This window comes from Lepisosteus oculatus, chromosome 9 (genome assembly GCF_040954835.1).
Source record: "Lepisosteus oculatus isolate fLepOcu1 chromosome 9, fLepOcu1.hap2, whole genome shotgun sequence".
NCBI classification, from domain to species: Eukaryota; Metazoa; Chordata; class Actinopteri; order Semionotiformes; family Lepisosteidae; genus Lepisosteus; species Lepisosteus oculatus.
This window is the reverse complement of record NC_090704.1, coordinates 43,590,186-43,600,800: the sequence shown is the minus strand read 5'-3', so window position 1 is coordinate 43,600,800 and position 10,615 is coordinate 43,590,186. Positions and strand designations below refer to the sequence as shown.

General features: G+C 39.0%; 1 protein-coding gene across 1 annotated transcript in view; it reads right to left on the bottom strand.

The window, feature by feature from the left end:
- Nucleotides 1-214: 214 nt before the first annotated feature.
- Nucleotides 215-10,615, bottom strand: part of LOC102695669 (heparan sulfate glucosamine 3-O-sulfotransferase 3A1) — a 35,783-nt gene continuing 25,382 nt past the window's right edge. Inside the window, exon 2 of the mRNA XM_015355898.2 lies at nt 215-2,142. Within this exon, the coding sequence (XP_015211384.2) occupies nt 1,497-2,142 (646 nt within the window). The 3' untranslated portion in view covers nt 215-1,496. The remainder of the gene's footprint in view (nt 2,143-10,615) is intronic.

Here is a 10,615-nt window from a genome sequence, read left to right as displayed (position 1 = left end):
TACCAACAGCTTGCATCAAGGCGCTGCGATCCCTACAATCATCCTGGATAACACTTCTTAGCCAGGGAGATCTCTGAGCCCCGTCAGCAATCAGCTACTTCAGAGGCATTTGAAAATGTAAATAAAAATAATCCACAGTAAACATGCTAGGAATACACAGACCTGAGCAGGATCAGTACAAAGTAAGCATAACACAATAGGCCACATGATAATCTGTTCCATTATTTTATTACAAGTGTGCCTAAAAAATAAAACAAACAACCTCTTAAATTAAGTACACCAAACACATAACAGTATAATAGATTGGAAATAGCACCAAACACAATGTGTTTCCCAAACTTGTACCCATAACCAGCTGGAGGCTCAGCTGGTGACGGGGGTCTTCAGGGGCTTGCTCCAAATCAAAGCATAAGGGCTCTTGGGATTTCTACATTGCCAGACCTGCAGCTAATGCACTCAGTTTAATTTGGAAGCATCTAGAAACACAAACACCGTTAAACACGTTGCATATCCTCAGCAGATCTTGACTTGCTGTTACCGAAAAAATACTTCTTCCATTACTTGACAAAAGGCCCTGACAAAATCCTGTTTTACTTAGAACAGTTCTGTAATCTGAAGGTCTTTCTTTAATAACAGTTTGACCTGTTTCAAAGGTGTTGGGTTTGGGAAACAGTTTAAAGAACACTCTTAATTAAAAAAAAGGAAATTCCACAAAACATAACTGTTTATCATAGTTTTTGGTTACAAAAAAGCACAAACAAAAGAAAACATCCACAAGCATTGAAAATCTGTTTGAACGTAAAATGGCAAAACAGTGAAGGCTTATTTAAAATAGTTATATACGTGACATGTAAATTGCTTTAAATAAATAATTTCCAAAAATACATTTCTTTTTATCATTTATTTTTTAAACACAAAGCTTATAAGCAGCTTGGTTGGATTTATAGTAATATCTTCACGCAGGAAGATACATCAAGAACCCAGCCTTCATAAGGGACAATAGACACATCAATAAAAGCATTGCACATTCACTCAGACCTGGTTACCCCCACAAAGAGAAAAAATATTATATTGATGACATTTCTGCATATGATGTCTGCATGGCTTTTTTCCCAGTCCTTGAAAATATTTCAATATTTCAAAGCTACGCTCTCTGGAAACTGAATACTACATTAAAATAAAATAGAATTTTTTCAAGACCCCAAAAAACTGCTTTACAGTTATATTTATCAGATCCCCTAAGTGCACTGAAGCTTTAGTTAAAAAATTCATTGCAGTGTTAATATTTCAAGTCATTTTACAAAACTGGCTAACTCACTTTTCTTCCCAAAGCATATTGCTTTGATTGAATTTTGCTGAACAATGGCGTGGTGTCCCTGAAATTTGTGCCTAAATCCAAAATTCAGATAACTCGATCCCACCTAGACGGAGACTCATTTCAAATCAAAATCATGTCCTTTACTGAAACCCCTGTAGGCTGAGTTCCTCATTGTATTTCACAAATTGAGTGTAATGTCTGTTTCTTCCTCCCAGCCAAATATATGGCCAGTCATCTGATAGAACTTCATGTTGAAGGGTCTGTAAAAGTCCCGAAGTCTCTGCACCACCTCTGGGTCAATATTGGGGTGGGTCCTGCCTTTCGTTTTGCCCAGGCAGTGGGGTTTGCTGCTGCCTTCGGCCTTCTTCAGGCAGGGGAAGCCCTTGGTCTGGTTGAAGTAGAAGTGTTTGTCCGTGATGATCCTCTTGAGGCCCAGGAAGTCCTGGACTCGGCCCAGCTCTCCGGCCGGGTCGCTGATCAGCCGCTCCCCGCTCACGAAGAGGATCTGGCCCATGGGGAAGTACTGCAGCCAGTTCTCCAGGTGCTTGGCATAGATGCCAATCTGGATGGCACTCCAGGAGGTGTCGATCAGACCCGTAGTCCTGTTTTTAAAGGTCAGGCTCTCGAAGGTGGGAATGTCGGGCTTCTTGGATAAAGTCTGGGTGTAGTCGGAGATGGCCCTGGTGACGGGGTCCCGCACCACCACGATCAGCTTGGTGTCCCGGGACATTGCGCAGATCCGAGCCGGAGCCTCCCGGGTCACAAAGTAGCTGGGGGTCTTCTCCATGGTGATCTGGCCCTCCAGGGTCTTAGGCATCAGGTCCCTGAGGAGAATAAGTGACAGCCACTGAACATACAAACACCGAGGTGTCTCCCAACAATCAAAATGACAGATCTGATACACGTGTTGATTAAGAAAGAAACAAGTAATTGTTTTCAAGTGGCCTACAGTAAAGATACTGTATACATCAGAGACTACCCATGCAGATATTCTATTGCCTTTTAACCTGTAACGGTTGGCTGTGTTGACTGACTTGACTGTGTAGCTACAGTATGTCAAACAGCAAACCACTGAGTCCTATGATGTCCACGATCACATCGGCCATAACACTGAGTATTTTAATTAAGAACTTAATCACATTTATCCACAGGCTCATTACTTATCTATATGCTGTCCAATACAGTTACTGTGCAGAAGTGAGAATTCATGGAGTATTCATCCATTAGTTGTGTTACATAACATGTTTGCACTTTTTAACATTAACAGAATGACAACTTTGAAAGTTTCTCAACTACTTCTTTGTATAAAAGGAGATAAGTTTTCAATTAGCTGAAAAGGTTTTGAGAAATTTAAGAAGCCTTATAAAACTGATTAAATAAATAACTCTCAGACCCATGCATTTAAGTTTTCATTTAAATGATATACTGTATATATTTAAGTTAGAAAATGCTCCTGAAACATTTTCCAACTTTATGATTATTAGTGCCACCAAGAAACCTTGAAAAAATGTCAAATTTCGGTTTTCAACACACAAGATTTTTCCCATCAAAATCTGACTTCATTTCAGGTGGTACCAAATTACAGATAACTTGTATAGGCCAGTATACTGTAGGCCATTTCTGAACTGGCCTATACCAGACAAACTTCTTCATTATATTTAATGAGAACACAGCCCACTAATGTATATAAAGTAATCTACAAGTGCAAGATTTATGACAGCTTTGTATCCTCCTGCACAAGTACTGTTGTGCAAAACCTGAAACAAATGTTCCCAGCACAGTAGATCTCAGCTATTAAAAGCTCTCTCAATGAAAATGCCACCATTTCACGGCTCATTATTTCCTCGGTTCTGAACAGGCCCTCAAGGCTGCTGGGGCTATCTGATTATCAAAACAATAGCGTCAATTCAGTACAGTTTGAAAACTGCTCCAAGCTACAGTGCTGATGTCAAAAGATCTTTTTCAGTGTTGTCGTTGTAATTATACATCAAGGACAACAAGATGACAATGGAGGAGAGCGAGATGTTAAGCAAATTGTATTTTTACTCTTCATTAATGAACCACTTAAAAAAGCAAGACTGCAGCAGTGTATCGTGTCATTATGTGTAAATGCAGTATTTTCCTGCAGACTGTCAATTTTACAGTAATAATACAATCCGTAAAAAAACAAATGTTCATCACAAATCCCTGTGGGTCAGATTTACGTTACCTTAGATGCTCATGTTGGAAGTTAGAAAATAAAGGACCTGCTTTTCAAAGCAAAGGGGGTGAAAAATAACAGCCTCACACATGCTTTCAATAAACTATTTCTTTTTTAAGGGGAGAGAATTTACACAAGAGCACGTTCAGAGTTTCTTCTTCTTGTACAGGTCATAAGAAAAGAATAAACGCACAGCACACACACACACGAACGCATACAAACATGTTTCCTCTTCTTTGTGGGGGCTTCCCCATTGAATCCCTTTCTGTTTTTACTTGGTGACTCAGCCTTTAAATCAAGGCTTAAGACCTATGTGTTCAGTCTTTTGTTACTCTTAAGTTATAATCCATTACTGCTGCTGCTACTCAGAACATGTTATTTGATACTTTCTTTTCCACCCTCAGTATTATTTTCAGCCTGGCCAAACTACAGTCTCCAGGTCCTTATCTTTCCACTGCCTGGTCCCCAAGACATCTGGGTCAACCAATGGCAAGGAGAACCTGTGTCCAGGGGACCTGTGACACTAGACCCTAGGATGACAGACCCTTGAACAGAGTGATCCAGGACTGACAGACCCGAGAACATCAGGATCGAATTTATTTCAGACCAGACGAGTTACCAACTGATTTGCAGTACTCCAGATGAAATGCCTAAGGACTACGAATCCACAATCCAGAACCTGATTTTGAACACATCACGAGACTCATTCCCTGGAGGGAAGGCAATCCCTGGGTCTTGCACAACCAGAGGATTATTTTCTCCCTTGAGGAGTTTTATTTTTTCTCTCTGTGCCCAGTGGTCTACTATACCCATACAGAAAACAGGTAAAGACTCATTTGAAGATTGACCATTCTGTACTGCACAAAAATGAAAATTGACAGAAGTTTAAAAAAAAAATATTTTGACACTTAAAAGATTTAAAAGAAGATGCCGCCTGCTATATAAAAAAGTAATGTACCTTGTGGAGGCATCCCCAAACTGTAATGTTGAGAGTTACTGTTTTTGTGGGGATATTTTGGCAGATTTTGTCCCCCTGAACATTCACATATTCACACAAAAACAACCCTGTACTTTAAAACAGGACTGCATTTTAGTTTGCAGCTCGCAGGAGGTGAGAAGAAGGCTAATTTATTCTGTTGTGATCCATTCCTTCAGGACACTGACCTGCATCAAGTGGATAAAAGCAGCTTATTAATGATTTACAGTCATCTTCTGCCATTTAGTCCCTCCACAGACAAGAGCTTTAAAATTCAAAGACTACAGAAAACGCCCTTCAATTATTCATACCTCTGCTGGAACTGCTTAAAGCAGAGAAGTTCTTTCACAAAGTGGCATCCCCTGACAGTACTGTATGTAGGGGTCTGGCACAATGGTCTAAAAGCCTCTGATAAACTCCACTGAAATGTCAGCTATTTTGACTAATATTTTTACTTTTGTAAAAGTTTTACAAATGTATTTATATGCAAATGACTAGATTTTTTAGCCTGTATAGCTTTTAAAGCATGCCGTTTAATGTGTGCACCTGCCCATACATTTGTAACAGCTGTCTCTTGACAATCTCACATTAAAAAAGGCACAAAAGAAAGGTTTGGATGAAAATGATACACAGAACACTGAAGGACTGCTTTGAAATTAGCCCTTATTAATTAATTTCTGTAGCTGGACATGCTCCTTGTGAATGTACATTCAGTCATGTACATTAAATGATTACTTTATCTTGCCAAATCTCTTGAAATGAATAATGCAACTCCCTATACAGAATTTACATAATACAATGTAATATGGGTAAATTTTATAACGTACTAACAAGGGTCCATGCTTTACTCACAAAAAGCTTACTTTTGTTCCTTTTTGCATTGTTTTGGTTTTAGTTTTTACTATTTTAAAACCTGATTTACCAAGGCTGTTACTTGACATCATTACAGAGCATTATGACATTGGGAAACTGTACAGAAGTCAAACATTTGCCTTCCAGTAAGGTATTGCATTCAGAATTGTGGAGTTTTTCCCTAAGGACTTCAAAGATCACCCTCTCAAAACAAGGAAACACAAGGGTCACCAAAGTGCAGACAAAGGGTTACTGAGAGGAAACTGAAGCCTGTGTTGTGGTATGAAGGCTAAAAGACTGACCCCTGCAGAACTATAACACACTCACTGACAGTGTCAAACTGCAGAGACCAGCTTAATGTCAGTTCACAGAGTGTCGTGGCTCATTATCCTTGCTTCAGGACAGCAGAGACTTGGGATCGGCATATTGCTATGCTGATAGTTCAGCACATAGAAAGGCACCAAGGAAATTCTACTACAGAAGGTGTGTCTTACTGAAAAATGAAGAAAAGTAGACCCTGTGACTTGGATGTTCAAGTGAAAAGACAGTTTTTCACTGAACATTACAATACCTTCTTAAAAAATTGATTTTTTAAGATAGTCACAATTAGTCAAGTTAAATACCCCTGGCATAAGAAAGTGATGATTTAAGAAGAATATTTAAGGTGCACCCAAAAATATATTGCAGTAATAGGATCTCTGACGGGAAGCTTCAGGGGTTGTCTTTGTTAAATTATTTTAAAAGGGTAATTTAAACACCGTGGCGCTCTGTTAAATGAAAATTTTTTTTAAAAGTTAAAAATTAAATTTTATTGCAAAAGTACAACTATAAAATCTGGGGGGGAGAGGATTTAACTCAGAAACCTCAACTATTTGCGCATTTTAGGTTTTACTTTTAAATGCCTGGCTCTGATGGGTCATTTGCCTGGTGTACCTGTGTGGCTTTGTACCTGCTGGAAGTTACAAGCAGCTACAAGACAGAGAAGTTTGACCAGATTTGCCTTACTATACAGAGTGCTACCACTCTATAAAGAATCATGGATTTGTTTGAAATGAAACATTTATATTTTATAGCCTACATTTTACTGTCTTTTCCCATACTGTTATACTACTGTACTGTAGCTCATACATGCATGGTGATGCACGCTTCCTGTGAAATGTGCTACTGGTAACACCTTCCTATGGTACAGATTATCATAAATTGTGGATTGGATAAACTCATCTCTCTTTAAATGGATTCTGATAACGATTTAAGCTTTACACCAAGATTTTCTTTTTTCATGGCTACTAGGCCTCTCCATAGCTGAGCCCAGTTTATTTTTATGTATTTGATTTGCTATGCATGTGCTACAAACTAAAAAACTGGAAAGTATAAAGTACAGAAATCACTTCTTTAGCATATTCTGTTAATCACAGAATTGTTTTTTCTGCAAACATCAGGGTAAGACTTCCCAGGATCTCTCTGAACATAAAGTTGGGACTCCCAATTTTCTTTGGTCTTTAAACATGCACTTATGTGCACTAATTTCTATTTTATTTCAGAGGTTCCTTGAGATGCATTGTGGGTGGTATACCAACAAAAAACAACCTTGACTGTATTCCAGAACATCAAACAGGCAGGTACTGTATGTGGTCATGTCTGTGTTTGTGATGATTACTACTCACTACCATTAAGTGAAGCTAAAACTGACACAAAACTGACCCCTGGACACAAACTGACACAATGCCACAATCTCACTTGTGTTTACGTTCTCAGTTTTTACCTCAGGAGGACGGATTTTAGGCAACACAACAAAGCCATCATGTTCAAAATACCAGATACTGACAGAAATATGAAGGATTTTCCAAATACCTTTACCTCTCACATGTATTTACAAATCTCTGTGATGACACTGTATTTTATCACATTAAAAAAGGCACAAAAGAAAGGAAATGTACCTTTTTTCAATGTGTCCCTGAAGTGTGAATAGGATATGCTTTAGCTATCACCATGTCAGCTCCAAAGCAGAATTTCCTCCTTTCCAGATGTTTGGCTTCAAAATCTGTGTTTCACTATGTGGAACATTTAAGAAGGGGGAAAAGCACTGGTAGTTAAATAATGAAATGCCATCCTGGAGACAGAACGGTCTTGTTCAATGGAACTAAACCACTGAAAGGAGTCCTGTGCTTTACTACCACTCACTGTTTCAGTGCAGTCCTCAAAAAAGGGCTTTTTTATATTATAGAACAGATCTATGAAACCTTAATCCAACAGTATCCCAGTCTTTCTGCGGGTTCGTTGGCAGCGAACATTATTGATGCAATGAGTGATACTCTCCAAGTGCCAGGAATTAAGTACTTTTTCACACTGATTTAGATGTCTAAATCTATTATTCAACCCCTTGAATAACATTTAGTTCTAAGAAGTGCAGACGCCCTTATGCAGAATCCAAAAAATGCCCCTAACTCTCCCTCACCCCACAGTGGAATATGCTTTTGCTACTGTAGTTTTGACAAAAAGAGGCAACCCCCCCATGAAACTGTGCAGAACTGTGGAAATATGAGTGGAGCTGACAAAGGTCAGTTTCTGTTCTCCAGAGACCCCTGCTGAGATGGAGAAGGATACCCCAAATTGGTTTAGGAAGGAAAAAGCTGAATGGGGAATTGGTCCCTACATAAACCAGAATCACATTGCGAAAGCAGGTAAAGTGGAAAAGTGAATTATGCCTCTTTACATTACTTTCTAAGTGAAAACACTTGTGCATCATGGTTAGTATATAATTTCACATAACCATCCTTAAGTGTAGGGTTATGCCATATGTCAATGTATGCTTCATCATGCTCTGTTAAAAAAGCCAACAATTGTAACTGGATTTTCATCCAGCTAAATAAAATGATTTAGATTATATTTTTTGATACCACCTGTTCTCCAGATACCACACTGTGATTCATTTCTTTTTTTATCCACTGAAATGCAAAACAATCCACTAAAGGTAAATCTGAAATAATGTCATTTTTATAATCCAAACATAATATGTAGTGGTACTGCACAGGGACAGATTCCATATGCAATAGCCCAGAGAGACAACAGGCAAACCCATTATGTCCCAAGCCATGGAAATAATGGAGAGACGTTATGCTCCCAAGCCATGCTGCTTTTTCTGTGACCAGTAGCCATAAATATTGTAAAAGAGCAATTCTAGGCATTGCAGTGGTCTAATAATCTTTTAATTGGCTCAATATGTCTTCTGAGAGGAAACAGTGTTCCTTCCAGCATCAGGCAACACACTCTTCAGCCATTTTCCAGGTCACTGGCTCACGTTTAGGTCAACAGCCTGTGGGCAGCAGCAATGATTTAGGATAATGGCTTGGGCTGAAATGGCATGCCTGTGTGCTTCCTTTATTGGCTTGTCAGTCTGTGACAAGGCAGTGCTTCACCTGGCTGGGGTCACTCTTGGGTGGCCAATGGCACGAGGTATTACACAGGACACAGGAAGAGCGTGGACAGGCCCCACTCTCACAGGTACGTGAGCAAGGCTGTGATTAATTGCTCTCGCTTCAGAGAGTAAAACAGGTGAACAGGAGTGGGAAAGACACCCCACCCCCAACCACGTCCCCATCTCTGCCTCGGCCACCTCACATCTGCTCGCAAAACTGCCTACCATTCGCTGACCACAACAGGCCAGCGTTCAGGTTTGGAGAATCCCACAGAGCACAGGGCCAACTCTGGCAATTACATGCTTTCAATGGAGGTTTATTACAGTTTATTACTGGTCTGCAGACCTCATTACCATTTCATTTCTTCCAAGAATGTAGGAATCAAATCCGTTCATGCAACCTCTTTCAGAAATTCGTTCTGTGCACTTTTCATTTCTTTTCTAAACACACTTCAAATCACCACCCTCCCTCCCTCAAGCCTGGCTTATAACTCTTAAATACTTTTCTTCAGACCACACACCTGATTAATAAATAATGAACAGTAGATTTAATTTGTTCATTGCTACATCTTTTCCAAGAATGCTGCTATAACACATACTTTCAATATTTTCTTATAACACAATCTATTTTGATTTGTTGTTATGGCAGGTTAAACACAAAAGGGATGATTGTTTCAATACAAAGCTTAATACCCATTAAGTTCTGCAGTCCAATATTCACCAGGTTTGGCCAGGGGATAAGTCATCAGCTGGCCCTGACAATGATTCCACAGGCAGAGTGACTGATCTTGGTGATCAGCAATTCAAATCCCCAAATTGAGTGTACACACAGGTATATGTTTTTCCCATATCCATTTTTAAATATCCATTCAAATACAAGCTATAAGTCATTACATCTCACATGAGCTACATAATTCTGGTATGAATTGTCCACATTCTATCTAAAGAAAGATGTGAGCCAAGCAGAAAGGACACGGCATGCATTGCTGGCCAGGTTACAGAAAGATCCTGTAGTGTCTCGGTTAACGTGGAGCCATATCAGATGCTCAGCGATACTACATAATTCCGTATCTTGAAGATCAGTAGTATCAGCTAGTATTTATGTAATCTAATAAAACCTAATTGATCCATGTTAACAGCTTTCCAATTTACAGCAACTCACTGTTCAAAATGTACCAAAACAAAGCACTTGAGTACAACCATTCAGAACTGGAACTCAACACCACTTAAGGAAAACATTAAGAGTCACATTACATTTTGCAACCCCTTTGCCATGTAGGAAAAAGTAGAGTAGTTCTCCTCCTGGCAGAAATAAAGGTTACATTTGCAATAAATTTAAAAGAAAACTTTCCTCAAAACATATATCCTTTTTTGTTGAAAGGAAACTGATGGCAACCAGGATATGAGAATAATACTCGGTATATTAATAGTACAATTTCAATGTATGCTTTCACATCTCCTATATAAATACATTTCTTCACTACATGTTGTCCTTGGCATTGAATGCCAAGACTTTTTTTTTCCAAACTGGAAAAACTATTGCTGTGTGATTTGCTAAAATTTTTATAGCATTAGCTTTGCAGTATGTTCTTATAAATTTATAAGCAGTATTTTAAGCAAACCACTTTTTCCCAGGCAGAGAGTAAGTCCCTGGCTTATTGCGTAAGGGAAAAAGAAGCTGTATTCCTGCCTGTGAATTATTTACTGCCCATAACTGCATCAGTAGACCAGCTCAAGAGTGGGAGACTGTTGCCACAAGAAGCAGTACACAGGAGCCATCTGAAAAATCATAAACCCTTTTAGACGTTGTTAATGAAAAAGAGATATCTGTGCCTTCACAGTAGGGAAAAAAAA